We start from the raw sequence: 19,970 nt of genomic DNA, 5'->3' as shown, positions 1-19,970 counted from the left end.
TAGTACCTAATAAATCTGATATGCATGTTGAGTTTCATGCAATTTGAAGCATGTTAAGAGCCTCAAATGCACCCAAAAAGAATATAAAAGTTTAAAGCATTGCCATGGCAACAGTATTTAAGATATCAATAATTCTTTCACAGGTCTACATCTGCCGTGTGTTTACATTATACACATAAAGTTTGAAGCAAATCGGGTAAAAATAAGAGGGTGATTTTAAAGCATTTTGAAAGTGACACACTTCCTGCTGCCAGTTGGTGGCGCTATAACTTTGACTCACAATAGTCACATCCATGTGATCGGCCTCTTACAGCGAACACACTGCTGAAGTTTCATCAAGATCAATTAATGTATGAGGATGTTATAACACACTTCCTGTTTCCAATATTCGCCATAAATTCGTTTCCTCGCCACGGCCAAACCGTTCGAGATATCAAAAATCCCCTCGCAATTTTTCATCCTCCATGTCTTGACTTCATGCACACCGAGTTTCGTGGTGATTGGTTGAATTTTCTAGGAGGAGTATTTTAAATTCCATTGCATGTGTTTTTTAAACTACGCCAAATAGCCGACTTCCTGTTGGGCTGGGGTAAAAAGTCAGAGCACGAAGGATATATGAACCGATGAGATCTATAAGTGTACCGAGTTTCATATTATTACACGCAAGCGTGTTTGATTTATGGACCAAGTTTTCGGACCGCGTTCCAGGGGGCGCTGTCGAGCCCCCCTGCCACGCCCGGGTCCCAGCTTCAGTCCGGCTCTAATGGCCGCGGGTTCTGACATTTGTGCAAAGTTTCAAGAGTTTTTGAGCACGTTAAGGCCCCCAAAAGTGCCCAAAAGGTAGTAATATAATAATAATAAATAATAATAATAGTTAAGAAGAATAATCCTTTGGAAAACAATAGGGCCTTCGCCTTTTCAAGGCTTGGGCCCTAATAAAGAAGAAGAATAAATAAATATATATATATATATAAATAAATATAGCTGCAAGGCACCAGGGTGGCGGTGCCACCGGCTTGGGCCCGTAATCGCTGCTTGCAGCTATATTTATTTATATTTATATATATATATATATATATATATATAAAAAGCCGCCACCCCGTTGCCTTTCGGGTTCCTGTGCACGACGGGCAATAACGTAACCCCGCTTTGACTGTCGAGAAGAAGTCTGCTTTAGAGCTTGCATCAGTGTGAGTCTTTCTGCTCCCCTCCAAACACACACAGAAAAGGGGGGGGGCTGTCTGTGTGTGTGCCCTCCCTTCCTCCCTCCCCACACACACACACACACACACACACACACACACACACACACACACACACACACACACACACACACACACAGAGAATGGCAGGGGGAACTCTGTCAGAGAGAGACAAAACCACATTCAAACCAAAATATCTGACTTCCTGTTGGTCGGAGCTTATGACTGTAAATGAGAAAGTTGTCCGGATCGATAAGCACAATATAGAGACCGAGTTTTGTGACTGTAGGTAAAAATAACCCACCCACTTTAGTCAAAAGTATCTTGAAAGTAACACACTTCCTGCTGCCAGTTGGTGGCGCTATAACTTTGACTCACAATAGTCACATCCATGTGATCGCCCTCTTACAACAAACACACTGCTGAAGTTTCATCAAGATCAATAAATGTATGAAGACGTTATAACACATTGTGTTTTTCTTTTCTCGCCATAACTTCGTTTCCTCGCCACGGCCAAACCGTTCGAGATATCAAAAATCCGTCCGCAATTTAGCGTCCTCAATGTCTTGACTTCATGCTGACCGAGTTTGGTGGCGATAGGATAATTTTTCTTGGAGGAGTATGTCAAATTCCAGGGGCATGCATTTTCATACAGCCCATGATAGCCGACTTCCTGTTGGACTGGCGTAAAACTTAGAGCACGAAAGTTGTTCGGCCCGATTAAATCTATATGTGTACCGAGTTTCATATTATTACATGCAAACGTGTTTGATATATGGACCAAGTTTTTCGGACCACGTTCAAGGGGGCGCTGTTGAGCTCCCCTGCCACGCCCGGGTACCAGCTTCAGCCCAGCCCTGATGTCCGCAGGTTCTGACCTGTGTACAAAGTTTCAAGAGTTTTCGAGCACGTTAAGGGCCCCAAAAGTGCCCGAGAAGTCCCACACAGCAGAGAAAGGGTTAAAATAAAGCCCCCCTCCTCTCTCACACACACAGACACTGAGAGAGACTGGCAAAATTCCCATCAAATCACATTCAAACCAAAATATCTGACTTCCTGTTGGTCGGAGCTAATGACTGTAAATTAGAAAGTTGTCCGGCTCGGGGAGATAAATATAAATACCGATTTTTGTTACTGTAGGTAAAACTAATACCCCATTTTTGACTAAAGGTGGCGCTACTGAGCCCCTTACCACGCCCGTTTCTGAAACTTCACACATGCCTAGTACCTAATAAATCTGATATGCATGTTGAGTTTCATGCAATTTGAAGCATGTTAAGAGCCTCAAATGCACCCAAAAAGAATATAAAAGTTTAAAGCGTTGCCATGGCAACAGTATTTAAGATATCAATAATTCTTTCACAGGTCTACATCTGCCGTGTGTTTACATTATTCAGATGAAGTTTGAAGCAAATCGGGTAAAAATAAGAGGGTGATTTCAAAGCATTTTGAAAGTGACACACTTCCTGCTGCCAGTTGGTGGCGCTATAACTTTGACTCACAATAGTCACATCCATGTGATCGGCCTCTTACAGCGAACACACTGCTGAAGTTTCATCAAGATCAGTTAATGTATGAGGATGTTATAACACACTTCCTGTTTCCAATATTCGCCATAAATTCGTTTCCTCGCCACGGCCAAACCGTTCGAGATATCAAAAATCCCCTCGCAATTTATCATCCTCCATGTCTTGACTTCATGCACACCGAGTTTCGTGGTCATCCGATGAATTCTCTAGGAGAAGTGTTTCAAATGCCAGAACATGCGTTTCCATACAGCCCATAATAACCGACTTCCTGTTGGACTGGCGTAAAACTTAGAGCACGAAAGTTGTTCGGCCCGATGAGATCTATATGTGTACCGAGTTTCATATTATTACATGCAAGCGTGTTTGAGATATGGACATGTTTTTGAATCCCATTCCAGGGGGCGCTGGCGAGCCCCCCTGCCACGCCCGGGTCCCAGCTTCAGTCGGGCCCTAATGGCCGCGGGTTCTGACATTTGTGCAAAGTTTCAAGAGTTTTTGAGCACGTTAAGGCCCCCAAAAGTGCCCAAAAGGTAGTAATATAATAATAAATATAGCTGCAAGCAGCGATTACGGGCCCAAGCCGGTGGCACCGCCACCCTGGTGCCTTTAGTTACACTAAAGGCACCGGGCTGGCGCTGCCACCGGCTTGGGCCCTCCATCGCTGCTTGCAGCTATATTTATTTATATATATATATATATATATATATATATATATATATATATATATATAAAAAGCCGCCACCCCGTTGCCTTTCGGGTTCCTGTTCACGACGGGCAATAACGTAACCCCGCTTTGACTGTCGAGAAGAAGTCTGCTTTAGAGCTTGTATCAGTGTGAGTCTTTCTGCTCCCCTCCAAACACACACAGAAAGGGGGGGGGGCTGTCTGTGTGTGTGCCCTCTCTCCCTCCCCTCCCGCCCACTCCACACACACACACACACACACACACACACACACACACAGAGAGAATGGCAGGGGGAACTCTGTCAGAGAGAGACAAGACCACATTCAAACCAAAATATCTGACTTCCTGTTGGTCGAAGCTAATGACTGTAAATGAGAAAGTTGTCCGGATCGATAAGCACAATATACAGACCGAGTTTTGTGACTGTAGGTAAAAATAACCCACCCACTTTAGTCAAAAGTATCTTGAAAGTAACACACTTCCTGCTGCCAGCTGGTGGCGCTATAACTTTGACTCACAATAGTCACATCCATGTGATCGCCCTCTTACAACAAACACACTGCTGAAGTTTCATCCAGATCAATTAATGTATGAAGACGTTATAACACATTGTGTTTTTCTTTTCTCGCCATAACTTCGTTTCCTCGCCACGGCCAAACCGTTCGAGATATCAAAAATCCGTCCGCAATTTAGCGTCCTCAATGTCTTGACTTCATGCTGACCGAGTTTGGTGGCGATAGGATAATTTTTCTTGGAGGAGTATATCAAATTCCAGGGGCATGCATTTTCATACAGCCCATAATAGCCGACTTCCTGTTGGACTGGCGTAAAACTTAGAGCACGAAAGTTGTTCGGCCCGATTAAATCTATATGTGTACCGAGTTTCATATTATTACATGCAAACGTGTTTGATATATGGACCAAGTTTTTCGGACCACGTTCAAGGGGGCGCTGTTGAGCTCCCCTGCCACGCCCGGGTACCAGCTTCAGCCCAGCCCTGATGGCCGCAGGTTCTGACCTGTGTGCAAAGTTTCAAGAGTTTTCGAGCACGTTAAGGGCCCCAAAAGTGCCCGAGAAGTCCCACACAGCAGAGAAAGGGTTAAAATAAAGCCCCCCTCCTCACACACACTCACACACACAGAGGGGCAGAGGGAAAATGCTCCAAACAGTACACATTCAAACCAAAATATCTGACTTCCTGTTGGTCGGAGCTAATGACTGTAAATTAGAAAGTTGTCCGGATCGAAGAGAAGAATATACGTACCGAGTTTGGTTACTGTAGGTAAAACTAATACCCCATTTTTGACTAAAGGTGGCGCTACTGAGCCCCTCCACCGCGCCCATTTCTGAAACTTCACACATGCCTAGTACCTAATAAATCTGATATGCATGTTGAGTTTCATGCAATTTGAAGCATGTTAAGAGCCTCAAATGCACCCAAAAAGAATATAAAAGTTTAAAGCGTTGCCATGGCAACAGTATTTAAGATATCAATAATTCTTTCACAGGTCTACATCTGCCGTGTGTTTACATTATACACATAAAGTTTGAAGCAAATCGGGTAAAAATAAGAGGGTGAATTCAAAGCATTTTGAAAGTGACACACTTCCTGCTGCCAGTTGGTGGCGCTATAACTTTGACTCACAATAGTCACATCCATGTGATCGGCCTCTTACAGCAAACACACTGCTGAAGTTTCATCAAGATCAATTAATGTATGAGGATGTTATAACACACTTCCTGTTTCCAATATTCGCCATAAATTCGTTTCCTCGCCACGGCCAAACCGTTCGAGATATCAAAAATCCCCTCGCAATTTATCATCCTCCATGTCTTGACTTCATGCACACCGAGTTTCGTGGTCATCCGATGAATTCTCTAGGACAAGTGTTTCAAATGCCAGAACATGCGTTTCCATACAGCCCATAATAACCGACTTCCTGTTGGACTGGCGTAAAACTTAGAGCACGAAAGTTGTTCGGCCCGATGAGATCTATACGTGTACCGAGTTTCATATTATTACATGCAAGCGTGTTTGAGATATGGACATGTTTTTGAATCCCATTCCAGGGGGCGCTGGCGAGCCCCCCTGCCACGCCCGGGTCCCAGCTTCAGTCGGGCCCTAATGGCCGCGGGTTCTGACATTTGTGCAAAGTTTCAAGAGTTTTTGAGCACGTTAAGGCCCCCAAAAGTGCCCAAAAGGTAGTAATATAATAATAATTAAAGCTGCAAGCAGCGATGAAAGGGCCCTCGCACCCGTGCCACCGCCACCCGGTGGCTTTAGGAAGACAGAGCACGGTGGGCGATGTGCATTTAAGTAGGTAAAAATGGGAGGAGTATGTCAAAGTCAGTTACAAAAATGTCCTTGATTATGGGGATAATAGCATGCGTTATAACTCAGATAAGTGTTGCTAGCATGTTTTAGCATGTTTAGAACTCAATGGCATATTAAATATGTCGCTAGTAATGCATCACAGTGTAAAACGTGTCACTTCCTGTCGACAGTAGGTGGCGCTATTACTTTAACTTAAAATTGTCATGTAGATGTGTTCAGGGCAGGACTCTTATCAAACGTGTGAAGTTTGGGGCAGATTGAACATTGCCTTCTTCAGTAACACCAACTTCCTGTTTCATTGCATTAGCGTGCTTTAGCACTTAGCTAAGAATTGCTAGCATGTTTTAACAGGTTTCTAACATGTATATAACTCAATGGCATATTTAATATGTTGCTAGTACTGCATCACAGTGTTAAACATGTCACTTCCTGTTGCCAGTAGGTGGCGCTATTACTATAACTGAAAAGTGTCATGTAGATGTGTTCAGGACAGGACTCTTATCAAACGTGTAAAGTTTGGGAAAGATTGGACATTGCCTTCTTTAGTAACAACAACTTCCTCTTTCATTGCATTAGCATGCTTTAGCACTTAGCTAAGAATTGCTAGCATGTTTTAACAGGTTTCTAACATGTTTATAACTCAATGGCATATTTAATATGTTGCTAGTACAGCATCACAGTGTTAAACATGTCACTTCCTGTTGCCAGTTGGTGGCGCTATTACTATAACTGAAAAGTGTCATGTAGATGTGTTCAGGACAGGACTCTTATCAAACGTGTAAAGTTTGGGAAAGATTGGACATTGCCTTCTTTAGTAACAACAACTTCCTCTTTCATTGCATTAGCATGCTTTAGCACTTAGCTAAGAATTGCTAGCATGTTTTAACAGGTTTCTAACATGTTTATAACTCAATGGCATATTTAATATGTTGCTAGTACAGCATCACAGTGTTAAACATGTCACTTCCTGTTGCCAGTTGGTGGCGCTATTACTATAACTGAAAAGTGTCATGTAGATGTGTTCAGGACAGGACTCTTATCAAACGTGTAAAGTTTGGGAAAGATTGGACATTGCCTTCTTTAGTAACAACAACTTCCTCTTTCATTGCATTAGCATGCTTTAGCACTTAGCTAAGAATTGCTAGCATGTTTTAACAGGTTTCTAACATGTTTATAACTCAATGGTTTATTTAATATGTTGCTAGTACAGCATGACAGTGTTAAACATGTCACTTCCTGTTGCCAATAGGTGGCGCTATTACTATAACTGAATATTCTCATGTAAATGTGTTCAGACCAGAACTCTTATCAAACGTGTGAAGTTTGGGGCAGATTGGGCATTCAATGCCTGAGTTACAGCAAATTCCTATTTAATTGCAGTAATAGCATGCTTTAGCACTTAGCTAATGTTTGCTAGCATGTTTTAGCATGTTTCTAGTATGGTGTTAACATGTTTAGCACTTGCTGGCAATTTTGTATATGTTAATTAGGAGTCCAAAACGGTGTTAAACATGTCACTTCCTGTTGCCAGCAGGTGGCGCTATGACTGTAACTGAATTTGAGCATGGTCATGTGTTCAGGACAGAACGCTTATCAAACGTGTGAAGTTTGGGGCAGATTGGACATTGTTTGCCTTAGTTACAGCAACTTCCTGTTTCATGGCGAAACATCAAAATTTGTCAGGCCGCCGAGGACACGCCCTTCGACGAAAACTCTAGATCTTCGCAATTTAACGTCGCAAAGGCCTTAAGATTACACTCACCAAATTTGAAGATGATCAGATTAAAACTGTAGGAGGAGTTCGTTAAAGTACGAGGCCTGAAAATGCCAAAAACTGCACAAAAATCAGAGAGGAAGTTCAAAATGGCTGACTTCCTGTTGTGTTTAAGGCTATGCTCCAAGAGACTTTTTTGTAGGTATTGGGTCATTACATGTATGTACCGAATTTCGTACACGTACGTGAAACGTAGCGGGAGGCGCACTCCGTTGAACCTTTATAGGTGGCGCTATCGAGCCATTTTACCCCGCCCAATTCTGAAACGCATATCAGATGTCAATTTTCGCCAGTTCTGACGCGTGTGCAAATTTTCGTGAGTTTTCGTGCATGTTTAGGCCCTCAAAAATGAGATCAAATGCGGAAAATAATAATAATAATAATAATAATAATAATAATAATAATAATAATAAACAGAGCAATTCCAATAGTGTCCTCGCACCATCGGTGCTCGGGCCCTAATAAAGAAGAAGAATAAAATATATATAAATAAATATAGCTGCAAGCAGCGATTACGGGCCCAAGCCGGTGGCACCGCCACCCCGGTGCCTTTAGTTGCACTAAAGGCACCGAGGTGGCGGTGCCACCGGCTTGGGCCCTCCATCGCTGCTTGCAGCTATATTTATTTATATATATATATATATATATATATATATATATATAAAAACCGCCACCCCGGTGCCTTTAGGGTTCCTGTGCACGACGGGCAATAACGTAACTCCGCTTTAACTGTCGAGAAGAAGTGTGCTTTAGAGCTTGCATCAGTGTGGGTTCTGCAAAAGTGCGCATCGAGGGTAGCCTGGGAAAACCCAGACCCTCTCAGTTGTAACTGAGTAAGGGTCTGGCAAAGCTCCATAGACAATTCATTTCCACAGGGGCGTCACCAACGGACGTCGGAAAGATCTAAAACCAATCAGAGCGATGAATGACATGACGTATGCAGAGCGACGGAGAAACATCTCGAGACTCTCAGCAATTCTCTGTTTGTGTTAACGAAAATGACCATTTTAAATCGCTTGAAACAGACGCGATCGCTGATTCGATCGAGTGATGTTGTGATGTTCCACGGCGGCATCCATGTCTGTAATGTACAAAATCTGCGTCACCGTCTCTGCTCTGTCGTCATCGTGTAAAACGTTTCTGATTGGTGCCGCGATTTCGGCGGATTGGAAATGGGTTTCAATGGGCTCTTTGCCAGACCCACTTGCAGAGCAAATCTAAATTTGCCGGAAGTGGTCTGGGTTTTCCCAGGCTACATCGAGGGCACATATCAACCACAAAGTATGCGTGAACACCCTTCTGAAACCTAAAATGAAAAATTAGACACCCTACAGTCTCATGGACTTAACGGTAACGGACACATGAAATCAGCAGCCATTGTAAGTACACAAGACCAAAAATTCATATGAAGTGTGGTATATATATTCATTGAAATTACTGTACTTTAAAACACTTGTTTAAAAGAAAAAACACATGTATACATAGTATAAAACACTAGATGGCACAATATACCTATGTTTAATAGAGTCTTTCTGCCCCCCTCCCCACACACACAGAGACAGGGGGGCTGTCTGTGTGTGTGCCCTCCCTCCCCTCCCCACACAGACACACACGGGGGGGGGGAGTGTCAGACAGACAGACAGACAGACACACGCACACACACACACACACACACAGAATGGCAGGGGGAACTCTGTCGGAGAGAGACAAAACCACATTCAAACCAAAATATCTGACTTCCTGTTGGTCGGAGCTAATGACTGTAAATGAGAAAGTTGTCCGGCTCGATAAGCACAATATACATACCGAGTTTTGTGACTGTAGGTAAAAATAACCCCCCCCACTTTAGTCAAAAGCATCTTGAAAGTAACACACTTCCTGCTGCCAGTTGGTGGCGCTATAACTTTGACTCACATTAGTTACATCCATGTGATCGGCCTCTTACAAAAAACACACTACTGAAGTTTCATCAAGATCAGTTAGTGTATGAAGACGTTATAACACATCGTGTTTCTCTTTTCTCGCCATAAATTCGTTTCCTCGCCACGGCCAAACCGTTCGAGATATCAAAAATCCGTCTGCAATTTAGCATCCTCCATGTCTTGACTTCATGTTGACTGAGTTTGGTGGCGATCGAAAGAATTTTCTAGGAGGAGTATATAAAATTCCAGGGGGATTCGTTTTTAAACAACCCATAATAGCCGACTTCCTGTTGGACTGGCGTAAAACTTAGAGCACGAAAGTTGTTCGGCCCGATGAGATCTATATGTGTACCGAGTTTCATATTATTACATGCAAACGTGTTTGATATATGGACCAAGTTTTCGGACCACGTTCAAGGGGGCGCTGTTGAGCTCCCCTGCCACGCCCGGGTTCCAGCTTCAGGCCGGCCCTGATGGCCGCGGGTTCTGACCTGTGTGCAAAGTTTCAAGAGTTTTCGAGCACGTTAAGGGCCCCAAAAGTGCCCGAGAAGTCCCACACAGCAGAGAAAGGGTTAAAATAAAGCCCCCCTCCTCTCTCACACACACAGACACTGAGAGAGACTGGCAAAATTCCCATCAAATCACATTCAAACCAAAATATCTGACTTCCTGTTGGTCGGAGCTAATGACTGTAAATTAGAAAGTTGTCCGGCTCGGGGAGATAAATATAAATACCGATTTTTGTTACTGTAGGTAAAACTAATACCCCATTTTTGACTAAAGGTGGCGCTACTGAGCCCCTTACCACGCCCGTTTCTGAAACTTTGCACAAGTGTACTAGGCAATAAATGTAAAGTGTCTGTCGAGTTTCATGCAATTTCAAGCATGTTAAGAGTCTCAAAAACTTTAAAAAAGAATATTAAAGTTTGCTGCGTTACCATGGCAACAGTATTTAAGATATCAATAATCCTTTCACAGGTCTACATCTGCCGTGTGTTTACATTATACACATAAAGTTTGAAGCAAATCGGGTAAAAATAAGAGGGTGATTTTAAAGCATTTTGAAAGTGACACACTTCCTGCTGCCAGTTGGTGGCGCTATAACTTTGACTCACAATAGTCACATCCATGTGATCGGCCTCTTACAGCGAACACACTGCTGAAGTTTCATCCAGATCAATGAATGTATGAGGATGTTATAACACACTTCCTGTTTCCAATATTCGCCATAAATTCGTTTCCTCGCCACGGCCAAACCGTTTGAGATATCAAAAATCCCCTGGCAATTTTTCATCCTCCATGTCTTGACTTCATGCACACCGAGTTTCGTGGTGATTGGTTGAATTTTCTAGGAGGAGTATTTTAAATTCCATTGCATGTGTTTTTTAAACTACGCCAAATAGCCGACTTCCTGTTGGGCTGGGGTAAAAAGTCAGAGCACGAAGGATATATGAACCGATGAGATCTATAAGTGTACCGAGTTTCATATTATTACACGCAAGCGTGTTTGATTTATGGACCAAGTTTTCGGACCGCGTTCCAGGGGGCGCTGTCGAGCCCCCCTGCCACGCCCGGGTACCAGCTTCAGTCCGGCTCTAATGGCCGCGGGTTCTGACATTTGTGCAAAGTTTCAAGAGTTTTTGAGCACGTTAAGAGACCCAAAAGTGCCCGAATAGTCGTAAGAAAAATAATAATAATAATAATAATAATAATAATAATAATAATAATAATAATAATAATAATCCGAAGGAAAACAATAGGGCCTTCGCCTTTTCAAGGCTTGGGCCCTAATAATAATCCCATGGAAAACAATAGGGCCTTCGCCTTTTCAAGGCTTGGGCCCTAATAAAGAAGAAGAATAAATAAATATATATATATATATAAATAAATATAGCTGCAAGGCACCAGGGTGGCGGTGCCACCGGCTTGGGCCCGTAATCGCTGCTTGCAGCTATATTTATTTATATTTATATATATATATATATATATATATATAAAAAGCCGCCACCCCGTTGCCTTTCGGGTTCCTGTGCACGACGGGCAATAACGTAACCCCGCTTTGACTGTCGAGAAGAAGTCTGCTTTAGAGCTTGCATCAGTGTGAGTCTTTCTGCTCCCCTCCAAACACACACAGAAAAGGGGGGGGGCTGTCTGTGTGTGTGCCCTCCCTTCCTCCCTCCCCACACACACACACACACACACACACACACACACACACACACACACACACACACACACAGAGAATGGCAGGGGGAACTCTGTCAGAGAGAGACAAAACCACATTCAAACCAAAATATCTGACTTCCTGTTGGTCGGAGCTTATGACTGTAAATGAGAAAGTTGTCCGGATCGATAAGCACAATATAGAGACCGAGTTTTGTGACTGTAGGTAAAAATAACCCACCCACTTTAGTCAAAAGTATCTTGAAAGTAACACACTTCCTGCTGCCAGTTGGTGGCGCTATAACTTTGACTCACAATAGTCACATCCATGTGATCGCCCTCTTACAACAAACACACTGCTGAAGTTTCATCAAGATCAATAAATGTATGAAGACGTTATAACACATTGTGTTTTTCTTTTCTCGCCATAACTTCGTTTCCTCGCCACGGCCAAACCGTTCGAGATATCAAAAATCCGTCCGCAATTTAGCGTCCTCAATGTCTTGACTTCATGCTGACCGAGTTTGGTGGCGATAGGATAATTTTTCTTGGAGGAGTATGTCAAATTCCAGGGGCATGCATTTTCATACAGCCCATGATAGCCGACTTCCTGTTGGACTGGCGTAAAACTTAGAGCACGAAAGTTGTTCGGCCCGATTAAATCTATATGTGTACCGAGTTTCATATTATTACATGCAAACGTGTTTGATATATGGACCAAGTTTTTCGGACCACGTTCAAGGGGGCGCTGTTGAGCTCCCCTGCCACGCCCGGGTACCAGCTTCAGCCCAGCCCTGATGTCCGCAGGTTCTGACCTGTGTACAAAGTTTCAAGAGTTTTCGAGCACGTTAAGGGCCCCAAAAGTGCCCGAGAAGTCCCACACAGCAGAGAAAGGGTTAAAATAAAGCCCCCCTCCTCTCTCACACACACAGACACTGAGAGAGACTGGCAAAATTCCCATCAAATCACATTCAAACCAAAATATCTGACTTCCTGTTGGTCGGAGCTAATGACTGTAAATTAGAAAGTTGTCCGGCTCGGGGAGATAAATATAAATACCGATTTTTGTTACTGTAGGTAAAACTAATACCCCATTTTTGACTAAAGGTGGCGCTACTGAGCCCCTTACCACGCCCGTTTCTGAAACTTCACACATGCCTAGTACCTAATAAATCTGATATGCATGTTGAGTTTCATGCAATTTGAAGCATGTTAAGAGCCTCAAATGCACCCAAAAAGAATATAAAAGTTTAAAGCGTTGCCATGGCAACAGTATTTAAGATATCAATAATTCTTTCACAGGTCTACATCTGCCGTGTGTTTACATTATACACATAAAGTTTGAAGCAAATCGGGTAAAAATAAGAGGGTGAATTCAAAGCATTTTGAAAGTGACACACTTCCTGCTGCCAGTTGGTGGCGCTATAACTTTGACTCACAATAGTCACATCCATGCGATCGGCCTCTTACAACGAACACACTGCTGAAGTTTCATCAAGATCAATTAATGTATGAGGATGTTATAACACACTTCCTGTTTCCAATATTCGCCATAAATTCGTTTCCTCGCCACGGCCAAACCGTTCGAGATATCAAAAATCCCCTCGCAATTTATCATCCTCCATGTCTTGACTTCATGCACACCGAGTTTCGTGGTGATTGTTTGAATCGTCTAGGAGGAGTATTTTAAATTCCATTGCATGTGTTTTTTAAACTACGCCAAATAGCCGACTTCCTGTTGGGCTGGGGTAAAAAGTCAGAGCACGAAGGATATATGAACCGATGAGATCTATAAGTGTACCGAGTTTCATATTATTACACGCAAGCGTGTTTGATTTATGGACCAAGTTTTCGGACCGCGTTCCAGGGGGCGCTGTCGAGCCCCCCTGCCACGCCCGGGTCCCAGCTTCAGTCCGGCTCTAATGGCCGCGGGTTCTGACATTTGTGCAAAGTTTCAAGAGTTTTTGAGCACGTTAAGGCCCCCAAAAGTGCCCAAAAGGTAGTAATATAATAATAATAAATAATAATAGTTAAGAAGAATAATCCTTTGGAAAACAATAGGGCCTTCGCCTTTTCAAGGCTTGGGCCCTAATAACACTTACAGGTTGTGATACGGAGGAGGAAGCTGATGCAAATACACTTGGAACTGAACCTTCCTTCAATATCAGCCGGCTCGCGAATCCAAGTTTGATTGCATTTAAAAAGCAATCGTCTTCAAAATGACGCGAACAAAGCACAAGGCTCGGACTTTACTTCTGTGGTATAGTTGTATATATGAATTGTAGCCACTTAGTCTTCAAATGCTCCTCCTTGGGCAGATGAAAAAAGTTGGCTTTTGAGCCGCACTTCAGAACACAGCGTCTCGTCGCCATGATATTTTCCCTGGCCTTGGAGCGCAATAAGTGGGCGTATCGTATTCATATAATTTGACAAGTTGACGTCATCTAGTCAGAGAAAAAGCTTCAGTCTTCTAACGATTCATAAAAATGACTCAGAGTCGACTCTCACTTTTGAAAGACAATAACTTTATATACGGTGCACTTTCCTATTTCAAACTTTGCAGGATGTTTTTGTTCACTTAGATCTATGTTACACACTACATGAAAGGTAAATTTCAAAATTCCATAATAGGTGCCCTTTAAATAAATAAACTCCTTTTAAAATCAATATTTTGAGTCAAATTATTGATTTATTTAGTATGTAGCCATGTAATAAGCGGGATAATGTAGAGTTTGTCTTACATGTCCTTCACGAGGCACAGGCGCGCGGTCTCTTGCTCTCTCTTTCCCTCTGTCATGCACGCGCTACGCGGTTTGAAGCACAGTCTCTGTCTCGCGGGCGCGCTCACTCGCTCGCTCTAGATTCCGGGAGAAACTATTTGCGGCCATCAGTGAGCTATATATTTAATATATTTATTAAAATATAATTATTGATTTTTCATTAGACTATTTGTTGGTGCCCCCTCAGCAGTCGGCACCCTACGCACAGTGCGTTATGCGCGTGGTGTGAGCGGCAGCGCTGAATGAACCTTATTGAAAAGTGTTACCATTTCATCAGTTAACGGTTAATAATCGGATAATGTGAGGTAGCCATATAAGCGGGATAATGTAGAAACAGTTTGTCTTACATGTACTTCATGAGGCACGCGCGCGCGGTCTCTCTTGCTCTCTCTCCCTCTGTCATGCACGCGCTACGCCGTATGGAGCACAGTCTGTTTTGTTTTTTGTTTTTTTTACAGATCTGCATGATTCACGTAGGTCACACTTTCTGGTCGGAAAATCCGGAATTCCGGATTAATCCGGAAAAATCACATCCCTGTTAACTATATCATGATATAAATATGAGACAAAAACTCAAACGGGGGCATTTTTGCCCTGATATCTTGAATTTTAGGGTCTTTCTAACTGCATTCAATAGACTCTATAGACGTATGCCCTGCTTCATGTTCCTCACCAATCAACTGTATGAAATGTAAGATGAAATAAGTAGGTCTCGGGTGGGTGTGTAAAAAGTAGAGCCGGGACTTTAACGCGTTAATTAAGATTAATTAATTACACAAAAAATAACGTGTAAATTTTTTTTACGCATTTTAATCGCACTTATTTTTGCACCGCGGAACGTTTCTCACTGGATGAGTTTAGGCGGACCGATTATACTGGAGCACCAACTAGCGTTCAAACTAAACGATAACTTCAGACAACAAACAACCACAGTGAACATGAACAAAGAAGCTGACGAGACCGCTTTGGTTGGCCCCGTGGATGGGACATTTTGTTATAAAAAACGAACGGATGGAAGCGTCGATAAGAGCATGGTATGATAGGGCAATCCGGCTCTTTTTCGCGAGCCGGCTCATTTGACTCCGCTCACTGAAATGAGCCGGCTCTTTTGACTCACAAACGGCTCTTTAAAAAACTAACGTGATGGAGGAGAGAGCAGACGCACTATCTATGAATACTATTCATGCACTATGAACGTCTGCTCTCTCCGACATCACGTTGTTTTTTTAAAGAGCCGTTTGTGAGTCAAAAGAGCCGGCTCATTTCAGTGAGTGGAGTCAAATGAGCCGGCTCATGAAAAGAGCCGGATTGCCCATCAGTCGAAACGAATGTGTGAGCGCCTTTAGGCCTATATAGCCTAATTATTTTTTTTGTTGTTCTTTGAATTAGTCAATTATTTTAAATAAAATTAATATAATTCATTATTTCTCTATTACATAATGATTTAATTTCTATTGGCTATATTTTTCTAAATAGAGTCGGCTCTTCAGATATGCGAGCCAGCTCCCGACGTTCACCTACAAGAGCCGGCTCTTAGATCCGGCTCATTCGCGAACTACCCATCACTAGAGCATGGTTGTGTGCAAGCTGTGCAACAAGGAATTCGGAACGGCTATTGCTACACTTAATGGCAAAAATAGCACTGGTCTGCTGGACTTGGTTGAACAAAAATAAACAATATTTTGTTGCTTAAGCTTATGTATTCAGTCATTATTCAATGGTATACTAAAAATCCATGTGAAAAAAATTACTTCTCACTGTTCTCAGGTCAAATATTTATATGCGATTAAAATGCGATTAATTTCGATTAATTAATTACAAAGCCTCTAATTAATTAGATTAATTTTTTTAATCGAGTCCCGGCCCTAGTAAAAACCATTAATTTTAACACATTATTTTCCCCCATTTCTAATTTGCTCTTAAGATTACTCTCTACCAAGAAAATTATCTAAAAGATTGGTTTGTTTTTCTCCAGCTGAATAAGTGAGGACAGTGTAGAGCTCCGCTCGTCACCTTAATGGCCTGCAGCTCTTTTCCTTTGTCTTTTTCTTCTCTAATCTTCTGCCGTCCATCATCCTCATCATTCCCATTGTTCTCTCTTTCCATCCGCTCCCTTCTTTCCCGCCGTTCACGCTCCTGAGGATCCTCTGCAAGTTAGATAAAGCAAGATGAATATAAAAATGACATAGTCAACATTCAGGAGCGCATTAGCATATAGATGGCCTTTAAAGCTAATAGACAGACTAAAAGCTACAAAACTCCAATATTAAAAGCATGTTTCTTCAGATGCTATTATTTGTTCTAGCCTCTCACCTAGCATCTTTCTGCCAATGTCCTGAAACACTCTTCTCTTCTTCCTCTCATCTTCCACCTGTTTGCGGCGTTCCTCTGTCTGCTGCTCTCTCCGTTTGATGGCTTCGGCTTCTCGCTCCGCTTTGGACAAGAACTTGGGCTGTAACGGGAGGATATGTTTAGAAAAAAGAAAAGAAAAAAAAGGAGTGCAGTAATTTGCATAAATATATCAAATCTCTCCACCTTAGACTCTGCCTCTTCTTCAGCTTTCTTCTTTGCAAGCAGCTCTTCAAGAGAGAGAGGCTGCACCTGAAACCAGGCAGATTGCAGAAAAAGTCAGTATAGTGCACAATATTCAACTTTCAAACATGAAATGTCTTCTAATAGGGCACCTTCTTTTTCTTCTTCTCATCTTCCTCATCTTCCTCTTTTTTCACATCCCTCTTTAATTTCAAATCCTTGGATTTAGGAGAAGTGCTCCTGAGAGGAAAAAAGTAAATATTTACATTATATTATTTAAATTTTTAAATACCGGTATATATCTAATATCTATATCTAAACATTGTATACATACAGGGGTTGGGACAAAATAATGTGCACACCCATTATTATAGGTGTTGATATAATTTGTGTAGGCTACAATGAAAAAAACAAATGTTGCGATTGTTTTATTCATCTTTTTGTTGTTTATATTCTCTAGTTTGTATTACAGTGCAGTATGAGTGGTTTTCAGTAGTGTTTAGTACAAGACGTGTGAAATGAGAGACTTTTCAGACGTCCAAAATAGGGCAAATCACCGGAGCCCGTTTAACAAGAGCATCTGTAACCTTAAACTTTAAGGCCTGTTCACACCAAGAGCAATAACTATAGAGAGAACCATAACTATAACTATACAAGCGTCCACACCAGCGAACGATAACGCTTGTTAAGCGCATGCTGCAGGTGTCTGCCACTTTACATGCTCAAGCTCTTTATCATGGGCTAATTTTTGGGTTAACTATCCTTTTAAGATCTCCATATCTCTGGGATTGAACCATATAGGGGCTTCAAACTGAAGATACCAAAAGAAATGCTTGTTATGAACCAGAATCTAAAGCAAACTTGGGGCAAAAAACACAAGAACAGCTCCCTCCCTCCCCCCCCTTTTATTTTTTTAAACTGTCACTGTTAACAATGCAACAAAGATTGCTTAAGTAAACAAATAAACAGATTTTACTAAACCCTTTTTCACACAGAGAGTCCGGAAAATACATGGATAATGTGTTAATTCGCACAGCCAGTGATTTTCCGGAATCTGTGAGTGCGTTCACACACTCCCCGTAAAGACACGTGACGTCAGGATGTGATAACTCCTGTCAGATGTCAGTTCTGCTAACAACTCCTCTTCGTCATTTCTACACGAAGACGAGTCCATACTCCCCAGTAGCGCCACTGGGTTTGCAGAGTGGCTCGTTCCCCATATGCTGTATGCAGGGCTCAGTGCTTGGACCACTTCTCTTTTCCATCTTCAGAAACATGGCTTTACCTAACACGGCTACGCTGATGACACACAACTCTAGCTCCCTTTCCAGCCTGACAATCCGACGGTAGCCGCTCGCATCTCAGCCTGCCTGACAGACATCTCTGGCTGGATGAAGGACCACCACCTTCAACTAAACCTTGCGAAGACAGAGCTGCTTGTGGTGCCGGCCAACCCAACACTACATCACAACTCCACCATTCAGCTAGGCTCGTCATCCATAACTCCATCAAGGTCAGCCAGGAACCTTTGAGTTGTGATTGATCAATTGAACTTCACGGACCACATTGCTAGAACTGCCCGGTCCTGCAGATTTGCCTTATACAACATTAGGAGGATCAGGCCCTTCCTATCAGAGCATGCTACACAACTCCTTGTCCAATCGCTGGTTCTATCCAGACTGGACTATTCTATTGTAATGCTCTCCTGGCTTGTCTTCCAGCTTGCACTGTCAAACCTCTGCAACTGATCCAGATGCTGCAGGTAGAGAGGGCTTTAATGAGCCGAAGAGAGCACACGTCACTCCTCTGCTCACAAAATTGCACTGGTTGCCAGTTGCCGCTCTCATCATTGCTCTGCTCCCTTTTACCTAAACTCATTGCTTTAGACTTACGTGCCGTCCGGAAGCTTGCGCTCTGCAAGCAAACGTCGTCTTGTGGTGCCATCTCAAAGAGGCACAAAATCTCTTTCACAAACCTTTACCATGACTGTTCCCTGCTGGTGGAATGACCTGCCTATCTCAACCAGAGCGGATGAATCCATAGCCATTTTCAAGAAACGGCCACACTTGATCCATTAATACTAACACCTTCTCTTCTATGTCTATTTACTTACAAAAAAAAAAAAGTACATGTACTGCGTTAGATTAAACTAGGAAGGGACATAGCACTTGCATATGGTTGTCCTATTGTTAGTTTAACTGCTTCTATTGTTCTCATTTGTAAGTCGCTTTGGATAAAAGCGTCTGCTAATAAATGTAAATGTAATGCTGTAGCATAGGATGTAGAAACGATGGCACATCACTACGACACCCCTTACGGCATAGGTCCTGGCTTTTGTTCACACAGGGCGCGTTCCGGGACTGATCCCGGCAATGTTACTAGGTCCGCATCCCGGCATCAATCCCGGAACCTGTTTGCATTCACACAGAAGGCACTCTAGCAATTTTATGGCAAATTCCCGGGATCAACTAACTGTGTGAAATGGGCTTAATAGACCTACCAATCTCTGTGCAAAAATTCCTATTTTATATAGATGTATATGAATGTCACTCAGTTCAACATAAACTGAAAACAATATTTTTTTTCTCCTGGCCCATTCAAAAAATATTTCAGAGTTCAGATTTGCACAGCTATTTTCACCAGCTCCACCACAATAATAAATGTTACATTTTTTAGCATCATATTTTCTGTGATTTTTTTATTTCAAAATTACATTATCGGTAATATATTGTTTAATGTTACCTTGGTGACATTTAAATCTGCAGAAATTGCAACAACACTGTTCAGTACATCACAAAAACAGTTACAATTTGCAAGCATCTCGACATCCTTACTGTTCAGCCCTGAAAAGGTTTGTGAGGCAAGCATGATTCAAACCTTGATTTCTTGGACCGGTCTTTGTCCCGTCTGTCCCGGTCTCTTTCTCTGTCTTTGCGGTTCCTGTCTCTGTCCTTCTCTCTGTCTCTTTCTTTGTCTTTTAGACGACGATCTCTAAAAACAGAGAAGAAGAGTTGGCGTTAGATTACAAATGCGTTATCATTCGCATGA

The 19,970-nt window shown here is 42.4% G+C and overlaps 1 protein-coding gene across 1 annotated transcript in view; it reads right to left on the bottom strand.

The window, feature by feature from the left end:
- ddx23 (DEAD (Asp-Glu-Ala-Asp) box polypeptide 23) overlaps positions 1 to 19,970 on the bottom strand; it is a 32,959-nt gene that overhangs the window by 12,230 nt on the left and 759 nt on the right. The window contains exons 3-7 of the mRNA XM_079588779.1: positions 19,800 to 19,913; positions 17,075 to 17,162; positions 16,926 to 16,991; positions 16,704 to 16,842; positions 16,404 to 16,537 (exon numbers count right to left, since the gene is read on the bottom strand). Coding sequence (XP_079444905.1) covers positions 16,404 to 16,537; positions 16,704 to 16,842; positions 16,926 to 16,991; positions 17,075 to 17,162; positions 19,800 to 19,913 — 541 coding nt within the window. The remainder of the gene's footprint in view (positions 1 to 16,403; positions 16,538 to 16,703; positions 16,843 to 16,925; positions 16,992 to 17,074; positions 17,163 to 19,799; positions 19,914 to 19,970) is intronic.

The sequence above is a fragment of the Phoxinus phoxinus genome (genome assembly GCF_949152265.1).
Source record: "Phoxinus phoxinus genome assembly, chromosome: 18".
Taxonomy (NCBI): domain Eukaryota; kingdom Metazoa; phylum Chordata; class Actinopteri; order Cypriniformes; family Leuciscidae; genus Phoxinus; species Phoxinus phoxinus.
The sequence above is the reverse complement of the archived record's forward strand: the minus strand, read 5'-3'. Positions and strand labels throughout refer to the sequence as shown.